General features: G+C 27.1%; 1 protein-coding gene across 2 annotated transcripts in view; it reads left to right on the top strand.

Annotated features, from left to right (window-relative positions):
- The window catches only part of LOC129971459 (protocadherin Fat 4-like), a 246,097-nt gene extending 224,807 nt beyond the window's left edge, over window positions 1–21,290 (top strand). The window contains exons 59-66 of one of the 2 annotated variants that reach the window (XM_056085239.1): window positions 4,557–4,775; window positions 5,843–5,931; window positions 6,436–6,519; window positions 6,992–7,060; window positions 10,039–10,233; window positions 16,579–16,740; window positions 17,770–17,952; window positions 19,896–21,290. In XM_056085239.1, coding sequence (XP_055941214.1) covers window positions 4,557–4,775; window positions 5,843–5,931; window positions 6,436–6,519; window positions 6,992–7,060; window positions 10,039–10,233; window positions 16,579–16,740; window positions 17,770–17,952; window positions 19,896–19,974 — 1,080 coding nt within the window. In that variant the 3' untranslated portion in view covers window positions 19,975–21,290. Of the gene's footprint in view, window positions 1–4,556; window positions 4,776–5,842; window positions 5,932–6,435; window positions 6,520–6,991; window positions 7,061–10,038; window positions 10,234–16,578; window positions 16,741–17,769; window positions 17,957–19,895 lie in introns of both variants that reach the window. The other variant, XM_056085240.1, reaches the window with a different exon arrangement.
- The last annotated feature ends 580 nt before the right edge of the window (window positions 21,291–21,870 follow it).

The following is a 21,870-nucleotide window of genomic DNA, read 5'->3' as shown; positions in this document are numbered from 1 at the left end:
ACGTAACGGCAGCTTAATTAAATTTCGCCTACCTGTTATATTAATATCTTTTCTTAAAAGACCAGGAAAATCTCGGAAAGTGTCGCTGATTATAGAATAAACTGGCGCAAATGGTGACAAATTGAATCAAGAGAGTGGCGCTTGCATGAACCTTGACAGTTAATTAGATGGCTTAAGTGGATATTATTTCTCAACAAATTAATCCCTTTTGAAGAGAATAATTTCCGGTATTTATCCATGGTACCGCTTGGGGAATAAATTCCGGAGAGTTTTAGGCAATCTATTTATTTACCGATAAATCGTTGATTTCGATGTAAATCTTATAATCGTTTCACTTGGAATTTGAACTTGATTGCCTTTTGATATTAAGATTGGGTTGAAGGCATTGTTGTTAGGCCACTTTTTCTGGAAATCCTGGATGAATTGAATTGACCTTGTAAAATAAAAAAATGGCGGAGAAATGATTTGCTAAAACGGGTGATGATATGAAAATATAATTCTTACTTATTTCTAGAAATATTTCTCTTTGGTCTAAAATATGATTATTTACTTGCAATGAAAGTAAACTTTTACCAATGGGCTCTGTTAATGCCATCTTTCTCGTCGTGGTTATAATAAGATTCTTTTCATTCTCTGCTTTTTGTACTATATGCATGTAAACATGTTTCAACAGTTGCGTGGCCCAGTAGAAGGAACTTTTGAAATTTTAAAACTTTGATTTATTTCACTACGGGAAATATTTATGTACTAGCAGCGTTGATAAAAGTGACGTTCATTTACATCGCGATACAAATGCAAAAGAGACCGAAATTTTTCCCTTCAGTGGTCTTACTATGAGATTTTGATAGGGATTTCTTTGACATATGTAGTATTAGGAAAGGGAAACTTAAGTATCTTTAAAAGAATCTTATAGGTTTTAGAGATTTTTATGCCATCACTTGGAGGATGAGAAAATGCTGTGACCATCAGTTTTATAGGGCACGTGTAGAATTAATTAAATAAAAAAGTGGAAATTGGATCAGGAAATAAGAGAACATTTTAGAATGAAGTTAATATGGCTAAATTAAGATAAATTAGGAAATTAATTAGGTTTTAAATCAAATTTTTAAAATATCTTTACATGCATATAATTTCATTGTGACCATGCTCATAAAATTATTTTCTATGAACTTTAAAAACACTTTAGCTTCTCAACTACGCGAGTTTTCCAACGCCTATGGTAATGCGATAACGGCAATTTTATCCGTCTTCAACTGCTGCCCTAGCAGCTCTTTAGTTTCGGTTCCGACTTCTCTCAGGAAAACGGGAAACTTCTTTTTTAACTGTTAAAAGTCGGGAACAAAGCTGCGTCACATTTCTCTCCGATGGTCATGGCTCGAACTTGCTGATATAATATGGAAAATTAGCATTCATATTTCCTCTAAATCAATCAAGTTATCAATGAATGGAGTTATGATGATTTTTAAACAATTTCAAATTATTTCAATACTCTAAAGTTTAAAAATTGCTTGTCTATATGCATGTAAGGTAAAGAGTTTTAAGAAAAGATATTCATAATTCTCAGTAATATCTATTTTATTTTTATATTTATCTCGTACTTCAATTATATTAGATAAAAAAAACAATTAAACCCAGCGATCATCGATATAACTAGGGTATAAAATAATATCTGAGTCTCCCTCAAAACCATAAACCAGAAATAACGACTTAATTTTCACAATGTTAAAGAAAATGTATTTTACTGAATAAAAAAATATGTATATTCAGAATGAGGTGAATTAATTAATGCTATTAGATCTAAAAAATTTAGACAATAATATTAACAATTATGAGTTTGTTTAAGAAATTTTGTGCATTACCTTCAAACAAAAATTTCAAAATAAGAGGCTTGGTGAAATATTAAATTTGGGAATTATCTACTCGATAGCAAATAATTTGACTTTAAACAAAATATATCTTATTCCTCTCTTAGTTTATAACCAATACATATAATATTTTTAAATAATATAATATTTTATAATTATAATATTTTTAAATTAAAAGAAAATAAATAATATCAAAATTTGCATAATCAAAGGTCTATCACTTATCGGGTGAAGTTAGATCAATACAAAATGTTTAAATAAATGTATTAAAGTATTTGTTTAAATTGCTGCTAGTGAATTTCAAAAGTGCTTTAAATCTATATGTAATTATGAGTGAAGTGAGAATAATAAAAAAAGTAAATATTTTATTTTTTTAAATATTTTCTATGAGCAACATATTTACAAATTTAATATAAATGAAGATGAAATTAACAAACAACTTTATATAATGTTCTGTTCTACTTTTAAAAATATGACATAGAAATGAGATTTCCTGATTTCAAATTTTTTATCTTAAAATCCTATAAAATACCAACAAAATAAACGTCATAATAGTTTATTTGAAGAAAGTCTTTCCTTGGATAAATTATTTTATTTTCTGTTTGAAATATTTCTTAAACGTACTGAACTAAATCGAAAACATGCATATTTTATAAAGCAATGATTAACTACATTACCTATCAGAAAGTACCGAAATGCAAAAACAAATTATTTTGATTTTCGAAAACTAAAACTAGTAGCTTTCTACTTTTTCTTGGTATAACTCCCTGCTCGGAACTGCTTGCATATTTTCTACATGGATAAACTTGAAAAGAGATATAAAAAGGAAAAATAAAGCAATTCAAATAGTTCGTGTGTTCTGTGCTTTTTTATATCCTCTGTAAAAGCTAAATAAAGCATCGAAGCAAAATTTTTCCTGAAAATATAAAAAAAAATATTTAAAATAAAATACATTCCTCTGTTTGCATACTTCTTTCCGCATATCAGCATATTTCTTTTTTTATTTTACTCTATCCAATATCGCATGTAAACAGAGATGAGGAAAGCTGTTTTTTCCCCATACGTGAATAAAATATTTAATAAGAATTGGTGCATCAAAATATGAAATATGTATTTTGAAAGATAGTATATTTTCTTTTTTTTAAATCATGCAAATCGTTTTCACTTGTAGCAAATGCAACAAAAACTTAAATTTTGGCATTTAAAGATTTACATATTTTCCGGAAAATTGCTATTAATGGGGTTTTAATTTTTCTCAAACATTGTTAGACTTCTTAAATATTTATAAACTAAAAATTGAAAATATTAAATATTTTTTTTTTCTCTTTCACGTTTGATTTTTGTTGTTTGGTTAACTTAGGATTTTATTTTAGTAACTGCCATTTTATTTTTGAACATGAAAGATTATAGATAGCAATTTTTTTTTGTTCAGTTTTTTCTGAGCATAAATTCCTTTTCTTTCTTTATTAAGTTATGGAATTGATCCTAAAAATAAAGCAAAGGAATAGGAAATAGTTTTGGTTGAAATAATATTTAAATAATAATTGGCTGCTTAATGCTTAATGTTACCTATTTTTGTAATCCTATTCTCATTTGATGAAAAAAATATTTATAAATATTTTATATTTTCAATAGTTATTTCCCATAAAATATTTTTTAAATACTTTTCTCATGTATATTTGCAGAAAATGTACTTTTTGTAAATTTATATGAAAAATCATATCAAAAGTCCCGAAATCCTATAAAAATAGGATATGCTTATTTTCAGTTTCAAATAATGCTTTATTTTATGATTAATTTGAAAAAGTTATATTAGTAAAATCTATTTTGTATAGAATTTAGTTTTTATAAAAATAATTTTTTCCTGAGGTGCATTAAATCGGAGGATTTAATGCACCTCATTATCTGAATTTTTTTAATGTGAAAAGTAAGCTTTATTTACAGGTTGACTGTTTAACTACGAATGTTTTAGTAAAAAAGCCATCAATAAACAAACATAAAGTTGAATATATTTACTTAATAAATACCCTGAATTTAAAAAGACTTTTAATTTAAATTTATATTTTTCTTTATGTGAGCAGTAGCTTTACTCCTAAATGCAATAAATAACAGTTTTCTTCAATTTAAAAGAGGAGTTATTTTCTAACAAAGGCATGTTAATGTTATTTTAATGATGTTTGCAACTAGATTTTGTAGAGTTTTTTTTTATATATAGTGCGCCTGTTGATATTTTAATTTTTCAGGTGTTTTTTCATTAGCTATTTTCATAAACGAATAATATTTTTTTCGAAAATGTTCATTAAGTTACAATTTTTATTCAGTGGAGGGAAAATTATTTGCGAAAGGCCGAGAACGGTTTAAAAAAAAGTTTTCCGTTATTTATGATTCTTTTTTTCAGAGAAGTAAATAATTACTTTTAAAAGCATGATAATTTTTGAAAGATGATAAAAGCATGAATTGTAAAAGCCGGATAATCTTAATAATCTTATAAAACGAATATTTTTCTTAATACGAGTTTAAGAAAGCACATCGAAATAGCAAGTTAAAAATCAATAATTCAATGCTCGCTGTTTTAAAGAATTTTTTGGATTTATTTATTTCTACTTCTTTTTAAAGAATGGTTTATATCAGTAATTTCAATATATCGAAATGAATTGGAAACCGGATCTCATATGTCAATTTTTTTTTCAGGCAAAAGATGCTGATATGGGCTACAACAGTGCTATCCGCTATGAAATTATCCGTAAACCGGAAGATGCATCCACCAAATTCCACATCGATCCTGTGTCCGGCGTGGTCCGATCCATGGTCACATTTGCTTTGGACGGTGGTCGAATATATGGTTTTGATGTTAAAGCTACTGATAGGGAAGGCAGTGAGAATGGACACTCGGCTGTTGCGAATGTTTTTGTAAGTGTGATTGCGAGAATTTTTTCCTATTTATGTATCGGAAATATTGACGACATTTTGCAAACTCGATCTTCTTTTTTTTTATTTCTAATGGTTTCTTTCCTTAATACTTGATAAATAAAAAAAAAGCTGCATTACTAAGTTTTAATAAATTAATTTTTAAAATATATTTTAATTAGTTTTTTAAATATATTTATTACATAACTGCAAATTCGAAGGATGAAACGACTCGAAGTTTCATGTATTGTTTCATAAATTGTAATCTTTTAAAAGTCATAATTTTTCTATTTTAAATGCTTCGATATTACAAAATTATTATTTTTTATTATTATTGAAATGAAACTTTTTAATTATAAAATTAAGTTTCATCTAATATTCTGTATCTTAAAATTCTGTAAAATATTGATAAAAGATTTGAATATTTTCAACTTAATAAAACTCCATAGAGTGTACTCTTCATTTCAATATGTTTAATTTTGCGTGGGCCTTATCGAAGCGAATAAATTGTATGCAAATAAAATTTTTTATATAAAAATTGTAATTTCAAATAGAATATCTATAATTTCATACTAAAATATTGTTTGATAATTTTTTTACCATAATTGATTTGAAGATAATGCTTTTAAAACAATATGCAGTTAAAATAAGTAGCTGTAAAGGTTTTTGAAAAATCCTGAATTTTCTTTAATTATTTAAAAATTAATGTAAATATCAATAAGCTTTATTTATAAATTGCACCGGAATTTCAGATGAGAATTTACATGAAACCGAAAATAAATAATTAATTAATATAATATATCAGCAATATTTGTAATAATTGTAATTAACATGATTAGTTAATTGTGAGTGTGCAAATTATTCGTTTTTTTTATCTTTATGTATCTTTAATTTAAAACTATTATTTGTTTTCTATTATACACAATAAAAATATGTACAAAGTTGTAATATGTTCTTATTGGGTAACATTTCTATTATTATGCATTTTAATAATAAATGAAATTTTTTTTCACTTTAAATACAGTTTATGATTTTTAATGCATTTATACTTGATTTTAAATACATTTCAGGTCTACGTTTTACCAGAAACAAAACTGGTTCTTTTTGTTGCTGGACGAACACCCTTGGCCATTGAACAGCACGTGGACAAGATATTAAGGTAAATACGAAGGAAGAATTTACTGTAAAAAGAACTGGAGAAAAATGCATCCATTTTAAAGCACATTAGAAAAATTAAAAATATCATATATCATAAAAATATCATCATATTTGATACGAAATAGTGCAATAATTTCTTGACAATTGTTTCAATACTAGTATTTTAAGAATTTTATTTAAGATATTAATATATGGCTAAAAACAATCTTATATATATATAAATTTTTTTACAAATGTGAATTGCTGCTGTATGATTTTTAATTTTAAAAGTGTTGGGACTATTTACGATATTTTGCGCGAAAGAATTTATTATCTATGCAAAACTTTATCTATATAAAGTGATTAAAAATTTAATTTTCTATCAAACTAATTATTTTTTCAAAAGTAAAAATTAAATTTAAAAAAAAATTTGGACGACTTATAATGGTTTCTTTAATTCAAATGAATGGATTAAATTTTGTATTTTCTTTTGTATTTATCGGTGCATATTTGTTTGTTTTTTCAGTTACTTGAGTAACTTAACTGGATATGATGTGAAAATGGCTAAATTAGAACCTCATCATGATGGCGAATATGAAGACAGAGAAAGGTAAGGAGTATATCGCATTTTTTCCTTATAATTTGCTGTGCTTAATTGCATAGTTCTATATTTTGCATCTGTAAAATTTCTTTAAACGCAGCATTTGATTCATGGTTAAACTTCATGAAATTATCATATTACAATCCATTCACTTGTTAAATTCCTCTGATGTGAAACAATTATCTGCTTTTTTTTCGTTTTTGAAGCATTATATAACATAGTTGTTCCATGCAGATTTAATCTACTTTATCATTTTTGCAATTTTCTTCAAAGGAAATTTAAGTTCATAAATATGACTATAGTGAAATTTTTTTCTGTGATCAATGTATAAGAAAGAAAATTTTGCTAATACTTTAAAATAAAATAAAATAAAAAAAATATTCAAATAGTGCTGCTTCCTACAGTAATTCTGGATTAAGTCTTTAGTAAAATTTTAATTTTTATTAAAGTTTTTATTATATTAAACATTTTATTTTTGCAGTACTGACTTATTCTTGTACGCTGTGCACCGAGATACCAATGATATTGTGGATACAGAAACACTTTTGAAGTAAGAGTGCATTCATTTACTTTAGTATACTGTTTTTATAATTAATTTTCTCTAGAAATGAATATTCTCATTTAATGATTAAACTTATTACATATTTTAAATAAAAGCTAATTTTTAATTTTATCATTTTAGTTATCCAATTCATATTTATTCTAATAATAAAATTAAAATAATCACGATAATAATTATTTTAATGATTTAATAATTATTTCATGAATCTAATTATTTTAATAATTATTTAATACGGAAATAATTATTTTTGTGATAAACATTCATTTTAGAAAAGTCTTCATTCATTATTATAATAATTAATGACTGGAAAATTTTCTAAAATATTTTATTAATTCAGATTTGAACGATATTTTCATTTTGTATCGAATGTTTCGGTTATTTTTTATTCTTATTATATATTATCGGGATATAACTCGAGTATATATGAATTTTTATGATAGTTTAGATACGCTGAGAAGTGGACTTGATTTTCGGTCAAAGTCTGCATTCTGCAGATAATTAAGTATCTGATGGCATATCACACATTTGCAATCATCATTGCACTTGCCATCATTGCTCATGACATAATTATTACTGAAATACTGCATCGAATAATTACTCACGATGCTTTGAGTATTTATTTGATGTTCTTTACAAATATATACAGTGGCTCAAAAAATTGAGAGTACAGGTTACTTTTACTTCATAAATCCGACTTTCAATATAAATAACACATTACCGGGAAGTGCAAACATGTTTTTATTTTTACAGATAACAAATGGTTTAATTTAGAGTAAAAATAAAGAAAAAATCAACAAAAAATTTCTAAATTGAAAATTTTCAGAAGCGTTTTAAATAAACCTACGCAGAATTTTGCCTTAAAAAATTGAGAATACACCAATGAAATTTTTACAATATCAAGCATAGAAATAAAGTGTCACTATTAAATTGCATGTCTTTTGGCTCTTATAATGGCCTCTAAACGTCATGGTACCGATTTGACCAATTTTTGTTGGTATTTGATGATATTTTACCCCATCCTTCTTGTACCACTTGTTTTAAATGGGTTTTGTTTCTAATTTTGTGTTTTTGAACCACTTTTTCGAATATGGCCCCCGAATATTCAATGGCATTGATGTCGGGGTACTGTGGTGGTGTGTGTAACTGCTATTTACGATGAAAAAGACACCATATTTTGAAATTACGTGTATTCTGTTTGGGGTCGTTGTCTTACTGGAAAATGAAATTTCCATCTAAACCCAAATTTTTAGCACTTTCCTTTAGATTGCTGCGAAGTATATCCAAGTAAACCGTATCATTTATAATGCCATCTATAAAAATTAAATTTCCTACCCCGGATGAAGCCATGTAACCTCAAATCATCACGGAGTCACCAGCATGTTTAACTGTAGGACGTAAATTTTTTGGATCAAAATCAGTATTAGGTTTTCTACATACAGTAAGATGGTTGTCGCTGCAAAAATGTAGAGGTTTCTTTCATTACTAAATATAGATTTCTTATAAAGGTTATTGGTCTTCAATTGATGAGTTTTTGCAAACTTCAAATGCTTTTTCTGAATTTGCAGGTTGATGAACGGTTTCTCTCTAACAATGCTACTTTTATATCCAGCTTGTTTAATGGCATTTAGCACAGTTTCAGCACTTACACTTCTGACTATGATTTGAAAAGTTTCTGCAACAAGTTGGATGAACCATATGGTAGCAGCAATCTAAAGGAAAGTGTTAAAAACTTGGGTTTAGATGGAAATTCCATTTTCCAGTAAGACAACGACCCCAAACAGAATGCACGTAACGTCAAAATATGATGTCTTTTTCATTGTAAACAACAGTTACACACACCACCACAGTACCCTGACATCAATGCCATAGAATATTCGTAGGCCATACTCGAAAAAGTGATTCAAAAACATAAAATTAGAAACAAAACCCATTTAAAACAAGTGGTGCAAGAAGAATGGGGTAAAATATCTTCAGACACCACCAAAAATGGGTCGAATTGGTACCATGACATTCAGAGACCATTATAAGAGCCAAAAGACATGCCATTTAATACTGACACTTTGTTTCTATGCGTGATATTGCAAAAATTTTATTGGTGTATTCTCAATTTTTTGAGGCAAAATTCTGCGTATGTTTATTTAAAATGCTTCTGAAAATTTTCAATTTAGAAGTTTTTCCTTGGTTTTTCTTTATTCTTACTCTAAATTAAACCATTTGTTATGTATAAAAATAAAAAAAAAATTGCACTTCCCGGTAATGTGTTATTTATATTGAAAGTCGCATTTATCAAGTAAACGTAAGGTGTACTCTCAATTTTTTGAGTCACTGTATATATATATTTTCTATATTACCTATTTTAGAAGGTATTTCTTAAAGTGAAGGAATTAATATTTCAGTAATTTTTCTATCTTTTTTTTTTCCTTTTTATTATTTCCAGCTTTATCTGATTTTTAATAAAATAATAAATTTTTTATATTGCAAATAAAATAATTTTATAAATGTTTATATTTGTGCGCCAATGCAGAAAATACGCAGTTTATTAGGATGCATTCTAAACAATATTTTTTTAGTTATTGTATCATTATGAAGTTCACGGGAATCTTTCAGGCTTTAAACTCTGTAAATTGTGAAATTAGAACATGTTTAATTCTCCTTTTACCTAACTAAAGAAAGATCGCCAAAAGTTGAGCTATTTTAGTGAGAGTTGCCATGTTGAGTTTTCCAAATATTTTCTAAAAAATCGCTTAGTTGCAAATTATAAAAATACAGTGTACACAGTTACATAAAAATACGATGTACAAAAAGTCCATTTCAGTCATTTTGAAAAACGTATTTATATTTTTTATTAATGGTGTTTATCTAAAGACTTATTACAGCATTTCAGAAAAATCTATTTTTGATATTTCATGCATATGTTTTGCGCCAAATGAGAAGAAAATAAAATCATTATTATTTGTTTCTTGCAGTGCTTTGGAACAGAGATCAGAATTGATCGTTTCCAATCTGGACAGTTTCAACATTCAAAGAATCCAAGGCGTATCCGTGCAGGAAAAGATCAGCCAGATGGGAACGACAGAAATCGCCATCATAGCTCTGAGCAGTGTCATATTTTTAGGAGCAGTTTTAGGAATCGCTTTACTGTGCTCATCCTGCAAGAAAAGGTATTTGCGATTTGAATATCTATTATCATTTAGCCAAATATTTTAGTTATATTTTCAGAGCATTAATTTATTATTATTTTTTTAAATTTCGAAGGCAATGTCTCTATTAGCACAGAATGCTCAATCCTATTATTACGATGGGTTATCAATCACATTGTTACACATTGTTAGGAGTGATTTTTCAGGTAATTCTATCGTGATGAATCTAGCATTCCGGAGTCCTCAGTTGATTTTCACTTTAATGTGGATCGATTTGATGTCAGGCATTCATTTGATGTCATGTAATTGCTGGCAGAGGATTAATAATTCTATCATGTTTTATGTATTTTGTTCAATTCATTACTTAATGATATAGAGGGCTTTATGGAATTACCAAGCATGGAATTCGATTCTGAAAACTTCAAAAGAAATTAATCAATGTTTGGTGTGAACAGCATTTAAAGAGATGTAAGTGGTTAATAAAAGTGTGAGAGTCATGGAATTTGCTGCCCGAGACTATCGAGAAATTTTATCCTATGTCATCATGTGTTTGATCCTAGTCTAGATATTGTATTCAAAATTGCTTTGTAATATTGCTGAAATACGTAAAATTCAACATTTATTGTCGTATTTTGTTTTTTAAAAAAATTAAAAGGCATTATTTAAATGCCATTTGTAACATTACTGACTTTGGAATTGCAAAACTGTTATAAGATATATAGGGATCTTATAAGGTACTACGTTAGGGATGAATTGTTTTGAAAAAAACACTCGAAAACTGTTATGTTTTTGAATATTTGCTTAAAAAAGATTGAAAAAATATCTATGAAACCAAAATATATCAGTTAAGTGCCAAATTTTTAAAAATTAGAAGAAGGAAATTTTTTTAAGCTAAGAAAAGGTATAAAGCAAAAATTTACTTGTTTAGAGGTTTATTAAATGATTTTCTTAAAACTTTAAAGATAAGGAATATATTATCTAGTTTCTGAACTAAAAAATAAGCTGTGTTTCTATCCATTATTTAAATATTGGCATTCGATTGATAAATAATTTATAGTGAAATTCTAGAGAATATTCCTAAATAATAGATTACTTATTCTCTAGTTCAGGACTGCAGAATGTATTGAGAAATTAGTGCTCCAAATGTGAACAAAAAAAAAAAAATAATACGCATTGCATTTTAATTTATGAAATTTTTTCTGAAGAAAATTCTATTATATTCTATATTTGAGAAAATAGTATTTGAAAATGTAAAACAGCATTAAAATGTACGTAAATGAAAATCAGTGTAAAAAAATCAGTGTAACTTCCCGAAAAAACAAAATTATAATGGTTTTATAAAGAAACCTATTCAAACATTAAGAATATCAAATAAAAAAATTCTTAGTTTTACAAAAAAAAAATCGACATTTTAATAAATGCAGTATAATTTATTATAAAATTCCATCGAAGCAAAACAATAATCTTTTAATTCTTTCTTCTAGTAAAATGCTTTTCGTCAAGACAAATTTAATTTTTCATTCCTTTCAAATATTTTTTCATGCACGATAGAAATATTTTTCTTTGCTTTTCAATATTATTTTCAGAGTCCATCGAGCTTTAATTTCATCAAGCAGAATCTTTCTTTCTGACTTAATTAACTTTCTTGTCAAAATCCCAAGAGCTCAAATAATATCTGGAGTTTTCATTAAATAATATGGAATCTCACATTTCGAGAAAATTAATTTACTTTTATGCTGTCCCAAATGATTAAATAGTTGTATTAAATAAATTAATTTGATTAAATTGCCTTTGAGATCTGATAAAAAAGTATTAACATTAGATCACTGATTTATAGCTTCAGCATATTTATATTTCTCGATTAGGTTAATTTTTAATGACTTTGGGCATTAAAGCTTTAGCTGAAATTCACCAAAATAATTGACATACATTTTGATTTTTTTGATTGAGCAGCAATTTTACTATAGTCTTATCGATAATTCACATTTTGATCGTTAACGAAATGACCCGATTTGCAAACAATGTTCGAGTACCAAATAATTAATTACAAAGGAATTTATTACAGGAATAATGAGTTCGAAACTTTACTCGCAGTGTAACATCATAACAGTATTAATAGAAAATTTCGGTTACACAATTTTGCTTGAAGTAAAGGTCTCGGGTAGGAAACGTTAACGTCGCATTATTCTTCTCATTTGATGTCTTATTCTTTATTTATTTTAATTTATTTTAAAAGTGTTAATGATTCTGTACCACCATATTCTTAGTATTTCATTATCCTCTCTGAAACCATCTGTCTGTTCTTTGATCGCCCTTTAGAAAGTTACATTCCCCTGAGTTCCTGAAAAATTCCGAATGATTGTCGAATGATAATTAGATTTTTTAAATATTTTTTTTAATTACTACTTAGAATGATAGTTAGCTTGTGGGAAAGGATAACTGATTTTATCCTCTATTGATTTAAAAATAGAAGTGGATACTACTTGATATTACATATATGATTCATCAGAATATTATGAGTTTTTAAAACTTTCATTTCTAATGGATCATTTGAGTTCAAGTATCAGAGAACACTCGATTGACCGAGTTTCTCTTTTAAAGATAAGAAAAATTGCATCCCTTCTACAAAAACCGCAATGACTGTTCGCGGTTTTGAGAGGATGATATCTTGATTGCTCAGTTGATGACTACTAAGCAAATGTATGCTCGGAGGTCCTTTGGGAAATCTCCCATTCCCCCAAACTTATTTGGGCGTGAGTCTTTAACGAACAAAGCATGCACCACTAGTCTTCAATCGATCACGATTAATAAAATCGGGAGAAAATTTCGCAGTGATATTCTGGTACTTTCGTTCAATAAACGATTGAGGGTTTTCAATCTTAATAGAGTTAATAAAATCGTTCGTTTACATAAAATTAATTACATTATTTAAGAAGATGAACTATTCACAATGAAATTTTATGAAAAAAATCAATGCTGTCAAGAATAGACACAATCAAGAATAATGGAATCATCTAAAGTTTATATGGTATATAAATCAAATTAAACTTTATACATTATAATGCTTGATATAGTAATCTGTTTTTTTTTATAAAAAGTATTTGATGTATGGAAAAAAATCAATTTCAGATGGAAAAAATCAGAGGATAGATTTTTTTTTATAGAAAAAAAAATAGAGTTTTAGATATTAGAAGATTTATTCTTCCAAGATGAATTCCCTTTCTTAATTAGAGCTTTCCTGATTCGTAATATTGAAGAAAATAATTAATTTATTTTATTGTTTTCTTATGTTGAAGTTCATGGCTTTTTCTTTCATAAATTAGCGAGATATTATTAATCATTTTTTATAGCTAGTTTACCGTGATACTCTTTCTGGAATTTTTTCATGATGATTTTCATAATCAGAAAGACCAGATGAAATAAACTCCAATTTTTTTCTTTAATTAAAGACTTATTCTTTGAGAAATAATATAGATGCAAGCGATGTTTATTGGAATATTTTTTTTGATAATGTAATGAAATGTTGAAAATAACTGTTTCATATTGTTCGGCTTAGTTAAAATTATTTCCATTTTTTAATTATCTTTTACCCAAAAACATTAAAATAAGTTTTGATTAAAGAATTTGTATTTATTCTTAAAGTTATAAGACGTAGATGATAAAAATTAAAGCGATTATTTGGATGAAAAAATAAAAACAGAAATAGCTTGTTATTGAGAAATGGAAATATTATAAAAATCCGAATCAATATAAATGCTTTATGTAGAAATTCTTTTGGTGTAAAATAAAGTCAAATAACTCTGATCAAAGGTAAGAAAAATATATAAATCTAAGAGTTTATTGCTAGATTGATATTTTTTCTTAAATACTGTAACTACAAAATGACATTATAAATACTATTATAATGTCATTATAATAGTATTATAGTAAAATGTATTATATATTATTATATTTATTCCATATAGCATAATAAATAAGTGTAATTGTAATATTTTTTAATGCTCTGTCTTTTGAAAGAAAATTTTAATTACGATTACATTTAAAATTGTTGTTTATTACCCCTTCAATAACTTGCACATAATATTTTATACAGAATTATATTTAATAGTTGATTTAAATTTTTTTTAATGTTCTGCCAAACAACTCGAAGTACATAACTATTCTACGTGATATAATAATACTAAATTGTTTTTAATTGAACTCGCCATTTTATTACAATTTTGTAATAAGGGAATAAAATGTGAATATTAACGGATTCGATCTTGTAAAGATTTTGTTTATATAAATCTAAGAGTTTATATAAACTCTTAGATTTATATAAACTGTCAAAGTGTCATTTATAAACTGTCAAAGTGTCATATAAACTTCAAAGTGTCATTTATGCACAAAATTTTTGTGCATAAATGACACTTTGAAGGAATATTTAATTATTTTTTAATATACCGAATAGAAAATGATATATTTCACTGTTTTATAGTTTCTATTCAACAAATTTAAATTGATTCACATTCGAACCGTTTTCTGAGGAAAATAATTTATTCAAACAGCATCTATGTAGTAATATATTTTTAAATATTCACAAACAGAGAAGTAAAATTATCTATATTTGCACCCGCATAATATTTTCAAAGAAATTTCGCCTCATTTGCTTAAAAAACAATTTTGTGAAAGATGGTTAGTGAAAAGGCCACTTTCCTTTCTTATTGTTCTAGATTAAATAGAATATTTAGCTGTTTAAACAGATTATGTAATTTGCACATGTTAGTAAAAAAGAAATCCTTAGAGACTAGAAAGTACGCGTTAAATTCTTATCTATTTAAGGAAATTTAATTACTGTCTCTAAATGAGGGAATTATCCTTGTTAGAAAATTAATTTTTGAAGACCTTGAGACACACTCAAGTAGATTACAGTATTTTGTTTCGGTAGTTAATTATTTTTTAGGCTTTTTCCTGTTGTATATAAAGATTAATAATCTAAATTACTTTCATTTATTTCGGCCAAAAGATTATTTTTTCCCAATTAAATCACTCTGATTTATTGTTAAACAATCAAGACGTAAATTTTATTAATGCTAAAGTATCTATCATACAGAATATTTAAAAAATAAACAGTTTTTTAAACTCTTTTTACAATATGAGTAAATCATTTTTGGTGGACTTTGAGATATTTCTAACAGTAATAAAGGTACTATAGACAATGCTTATTAAGTACAAGCTGTTATAAAAATGTTTAACTGTATAATTTATGTAACATTTTCTAAAGCGTTGTCTCTTTTGTGCTCTCATTAAAATACCAGAAATATTTTAAATCAATCGGATTATTTGTAAATCATTATTGCTATATGACAAGCAGTAATTTTGGCACTTGTTAATTTTTACGGTCCCTGTTTTTACTTGGCGATTTTCAGATTACGCCAAGATTCCTGTGATAAGGGATTTGACTGTTTTTAGTTTAAGCCTAGATTGCAAATATCCATTACACATAAGATGTCAAGAATTTGCTGATTGCATTTCTTGATTTACTTGGAAATTTTCAGATTAAACCAAAACCATTAAATTAATGAATGTACTATATTTTACGATTTCCAGATTAAGCCGAATTCCATTGCATGTAAGATATTTCGCAAAGATTGTTGGCGACAGTTTACATTTTTTTTTTTTGATGTTTATAGTGGGTATCGTAAAAATAAATCTGTATCATAATTTTTAAAGTACTGCATTGATAGTTAAAGTTTGATAACGGTATTTTGTTTGGCAAGTTGCAAATTAAAAGAAATTTTTTTTATTTATCATATTGCGAATGTATTAAATTATCTTTTAGAGTTGCAAATTTTGAATAATTAAATCATTTTTGTTACTTGAAATTCACTTCCCTGCTACATTTCTTCGGCATTTACTTGCTTGTTACTTCTTTTTTTTGTCATAAAAAAGGTAGTAATTTTAGAAAATTTTATCATATCTATTCAAATATTCTTTTGATTACTTTGAGTCCCGTGATTGTAGTAGAATTATTAATTTCAGTTTTAAAAAAAATTAGTTTCCATTCATGATATTTGTGCAAATATGGTAGAAACAGTTTCATGCTAAGACATTTTTCGATGCAACCCAAAAAGTTGTAACATTTTAAAGGATTAATAACATTTTAAAGGATTAAATTAAATCCGCAGGATTAAAATCTAACAGCATTAAGTGAATACAGGAAAATTATAGATGTAATAAAAAATTTATCATAGCATAATAAGAAATGTCATAGCTTATAATTTATACAAGAATAAATGTTTACATTTTTACCAAAATTGGCATATTGATTAATTCAATTTAATTGAATAAAAGATATTAATTCTTTATGTGGCTAATTTTTTATAGGAAAGTCCGACGAAGGCACACTTCATGGGAACAACAGAGGCTTTACAACATCAAAAATCCTCTGATGGGAAAAAGCATCGGAAATCCATATGGCAGCCGCAGCACGCCGAACGGCACAGTGGACAACATAAAAGCAGCTTATGCCAATGGAGATCTTTCTGTGTAAGTTTCTTATATTTCTTTGATTTTGAGAAGAAAGCCTCTTGGAATTTTTTCCCCAAATTTGCCAAAGAAAGTAAATAATAATGTTCATCTTTGACTGAAAACACGTTTCATCTGAATTCGCTTATGGAATATAACTTAAGCTGTTACCACATGAAACTGTAATAACTGATTCGAAGTTTATTGACAAATGTTGTTTTATATAGACTCGAGATTTATCTATGCACCTTTTTAAAATGCTTTAAGTATATTTCTCCTTTAAAATAGTTTAATAATTTCTATAAATTCTGTAATTTGTACGGCAGTGATATTTATTTTCCTTGTTAATCAACTGTTTTAGCAGTCTGATTTTTTAGCTTCTAATGCTTTATTATCATGTGAGAACATGATGTTGTTTTGATTTGGGGTTTTTGAAGACACAAAATGCACGGGCAGAAAATTGGCAATTTATCGCTTTTGAGGTATGAAGTTTGCGCTTTTACTGTTATTAGAAAAATGATAAACAAGTTTGTCACATTTGGAAACTGATCGTTACAAAAACTTGCACAACTGATCGCTTACAACTTGCCGCAAATGTCCACCATGTACTCAGTTCCCCTGTCGGATTAATAATGGGCAGAATCGAAACATATCGCCCGATTTTAGTTTGGTTTAGTTATATTAACGTCCCGTTGTAAAGCAAAACTAGGGCTATTTTGGGACGGACCTCGTAATTTTGAACCGCGGTCAGATGACGTAACATATCGCCCGAGGAAACACAGAAAAGAAAATGAGAATGAACGCGAAACAGCGAGAGGGTATAGAAAGTTAAATAATGTTTTTTAAAATTTTCAATTTTTCTAGTTGGCAAAAAAAGTTTTAGATGGGAATTTGAGATGGGGGAATTCTATCTTCATGATATTTTTTACGATCGTGGAAATATCGGACAATATGTTGTGCTAGTATCTGCAAAATTCCATGATCAATAGCTTTTTGCATTTAATTAATTGTTAGAGAATTTGATTAAAATCAATTGTTTTTCCCTTTCAGACCTGACTATAACGACAGTCTTGGCGACAATCAGTCTATGAAAAGGAATAATCGAAGATCACGACAGCAGGTTCCTCCAGATGGCGCCTCGTCTCTCAACCCTTCCAATGCCAGTCCAAAATTCGAAAAGTACAATAAAAACGACAGTCAGTGGTATGATATGAGGGACGGAGCGGACTCCATGTAGGTAGTGGTCTGACATTTTTTTTTTGTTTCAGATTTTACTAACCCAGCACCGTTAATAGATAGCTGCACCATTAACACCAAATAGTTTTGCCTTGTTAATTACAATGCCATATTTATTTCGCTTATACTTTATGATTTTCAGTTATAAATCCTGTTCCGTAATATTTATTAATTTTTCCTTGATAAATAAGTTTCCAATGGAACAATTTATTTAATTTCCATAGAATTCACCTTTCCAGAATCGAATAGAAGGCTTAATTGGAATCAGCAGGAGTGATCTTTCACATTTTTTTTCTCATAATCCCTAATAAAGTTTCTTCTCCTCCCATTAAGTTTTGGACCTTTGATAAAGGAGCGAATGCCTTGCACGATAATGGCGAATATTAATTACAAAATATTGGTCTTTGGCGTGATTCAGCATTTTTATTGAATCTATCACGTGATACTTGGCGATTCTTTTGGCGATAAATCCCTGGCATTTAGTAAAAGGTACCCGAAAAGCGAATTTGTATTTTAAATGCATTTTTAGCAACTGGATGAAACTGATAACCAAAATTAGAAATAGAACTGAAATCAAATTTTATATATTTCAATCATTGTGTTTTTGAGTTATCGCATTTAAAAGCCTATGAAAGTACAGATCAAAAGTACAAAGTACAGAAAGTACAGATTAGTATGGTCAATTTCTGTCGATTTAGTGCTAATTTTGATGATTTAGTCATTTAATTTTTGAAGTTAAAACTACCATCTTAATCCATTCGTTCTGTAGTTGTCTTGCGAAAAAAAAACCTGCTATTTAATTGAAATGGTGAAAAAGAATGAAGTTGCTGACATGTTTCTAGACAGTAACCGAAAGGTTAGAATGACATCTAATTAGAGGCCATCAATTCTGATGTAACAACAGATTGTTGCGAAAACATCAGGACAATAAATCAATACAGTTTCAAACTGAAGATCTTTAGGAAAGCTTTCTGTGAACTTTTATCTCATTAGCTAACAACATAACTTGAATGTCCGATGCGTTTAACTGAAAATGTCAGCCTTCTGTGACATTTAAAATTGAAATAAAAAACATTATCTACAGATCTTCTTTACAAAAAATAAATTTAAATTGTTTCAGAAGACAGGAGAATATTACAAAGTTTAAAATATATATATAAAAATTCTTTTATTGTAAAATTCTTTGTTCTAAAATGGAAACTTTATTTTCGTTCGAATTATCTCAATTCTTATAATATAATTTATTAATGCGAAATAAAAAAAATTACATTTGCGATGCTTAATTTGAGTTTTCAGTTCAGATCATTTGAAAACTGAGCATTCGATAAAAAAAAGAATTTTGACCAAACAATTATTTAAATATTTAGAATAAAAATAAAATAAAATAATGGCAGAAGAAATTTTGAAGATTTTTATGCCTTTGCTTTAAATGTGTATTATTTTATTTTACATTGATATAATAAAATATTATTAATTATATTTTATATTAATATAATAAAAATTATGTGGTCATTTGATTTCCTAACTGCATTATAATTCGATTTTTTCTCGGTGGATTATCGTATGATTTTTTTGACCATTTATTCAGAGCATGCAATAAAGTCATTGCCTACTTACTAAATTGTATAATCTGAATAGCTGAAGTCATATATCTATAATTTAGATGTTGTTTGATCTGGTTGATGGCATCACATTTATTGACTTTTCGTACTAAAATGTAAATAAACAAGTATGAAAAACAATCTTTTCCGTAATATATATGCATTCTCGCATAATTTGCCGAAATACTATTGGAAATATCGCAACTTCTGTAAATAACGTGCGAAGACATTTTAAAAACAAAACTAAATAAGTAGTGTATAAAATTATTTCACGATTTATTTAAATCTTTTTTAATATTTTAAATATTTTATTTTAAATATTTTATTTTTTTCTTGCAGAGCTTCTGGTTTCTCCGGTGCATCACGATTTACCAGCTGGTCTTCTCGACGAAATAATAATCCTGTAACTGAATTGTAACGAGTCTGGATCTGGAAACAACGATCCAGATATTGAACTCTAAACAATTATGGTTCACAAGTGCTAATGAACTTTGTCAAGACTTGATCCAAATTGAGGGCCTAAAAGTCGATACTGTGATCTGAACAAGGAACTTACTGAACACTGGCATTTGTGTTCAAAATGTGCCGTAGCTTGTGAATAGACTTTGATTCCAAAGACGTACGGCGCCATGCTCAACAACCTTGATTCATCACAATAAGCTCTTAGTCAAAACATGTAGATGTGTCAATAGTTCAATATAAATATTTGGACACTGAATTGAAACTTTTGAGATGTCTACAACAGAGAAACTTATACCTCTTAAACGTGAGTTCAGCATAGTTTGAAGCCAACTAACCCCAAATCACGAATGCTTTATCAACACTGCTCACTAATATGGAGAATAAGAGAGGATTTGTTATATCCATTTTATGAAAACCGAAGTAGTTTTTATATGCATAAGAAAGAGAATTTTATCACGCTCATTTTTAATGGGAATTATCAGCTTGAATTTGTGTGTCATTGTTTGCGCACGTTTTTTTTTTTTTTTTTTTTTTAAGGCAGATGATACTTAACATTCCATTTTTCTGATTGGTGTCTTTAACGTTTGTTTGTATCTATCAGTTTCTATTGTGTTTTTCTTTTGTTTGTACTGGATACTTAAGAAATTGAGGTAGCTTATTTATAACAAATCCGATTTTGTTTAAGTAATATTTTGTTACAAAATTAAAAATCATTTTTAATCATTCCGATACTATCTTTTATCTACTTTTCTACTTAATTTTTTATTTGATTTATCATTTTAAAAGCATTTTACTACAACTTTTTTGTAAACTTATTTTTAAAGAAATAAGAAAATGAAAAAATCATTACAGTTTTATTTAATAACGATTTTTTTTTACATTTTCATTGTTTTTACTTATTTATTTAAGTGTACTTAGTGGCCAATACTTAATGTTTTTATGTCTTTTTTTACTTTTTTACTTTTTTTTCGTACTTAAGAGAATGGATTATTTATTAGAGACGTTTTAGCCCTTTTTAAAACTATGCGTACATCTAACAAACCAGAATAACATAGCCTAAATATTTCCCTAGAAGAAAAGAGGAAATTCTTAAGCTTAAATAAATAAAGTCATATTTGTTTTATACAGGTTTATTACTGTAAGTATAAATGTGCAAGAAGAATGGAAACGCTGTGTACAATATATATTTAAATACTCTGTTATGAATATGACTTTGTCAATGAAAGATTCTTGTAAATATAGACTAATGAAAATAAAGGATTTATTGAAATATTAGCTGTTTTTCTTAAGTATGAAACATTTGGAAGTATCAGATCTGAATCTGACATTTGTTTTTATATTTTTGTTCATGATTAAATACATTATATCTTGACTAATCAAGTTCAGAAATCAAAATACAATATTTGATTTATTCAAGAGTTCAAATTAAATAAATTAGCTTTAAAAATGAGTAAAGTATGAAAATTTGAACAAAAAAAAAATGGCAGTAAAGATTTTTTTAAATTTTAGATTTCATTTTTATTGATAAATAATAATAGTAAATAAATAATGATGGATTATTGTTAACAAACCAATTGATAACAATTACAAATAAAATTCTGGATTGTTTTAAAAATTACAATTTTAATATAAATAGTTACAGTATACAGTAAATAGCTATTAATTTTTAGTAAATCAAATGGAAGATGGTGAAAGAATTTCGTAAATGTAGTCATTGTTTTTTCAATTTAAAATAATAGTATAATAGGTAGAAAAAGTCCATATTTTTTAATGTATCATTCTTGTAATGTATTATCATGCTCTACAGAACTCCTTAGCAATGTCTTTATTTTTCAAAAATCATTACAAGAAT

The sequence above is a fragment of the Argiope bruennichi genome, chromosome 6 (genome assembly GCF_947563725.1).
Source record: "Argiope bruennichi chromosome 6, qqArgBrue1.1, whole genome shotgun sequence".
In the NCBI taxonomy this organism is placed as follows: Eukaryota; Metazoa; Arthropoda; class Arachnida; order Araneae; family Araneidae; genus Argiope; species Argiope bruennichi.
This window is presented reverse-complemented; position numbering and strand designations above follow the sequence as displayed.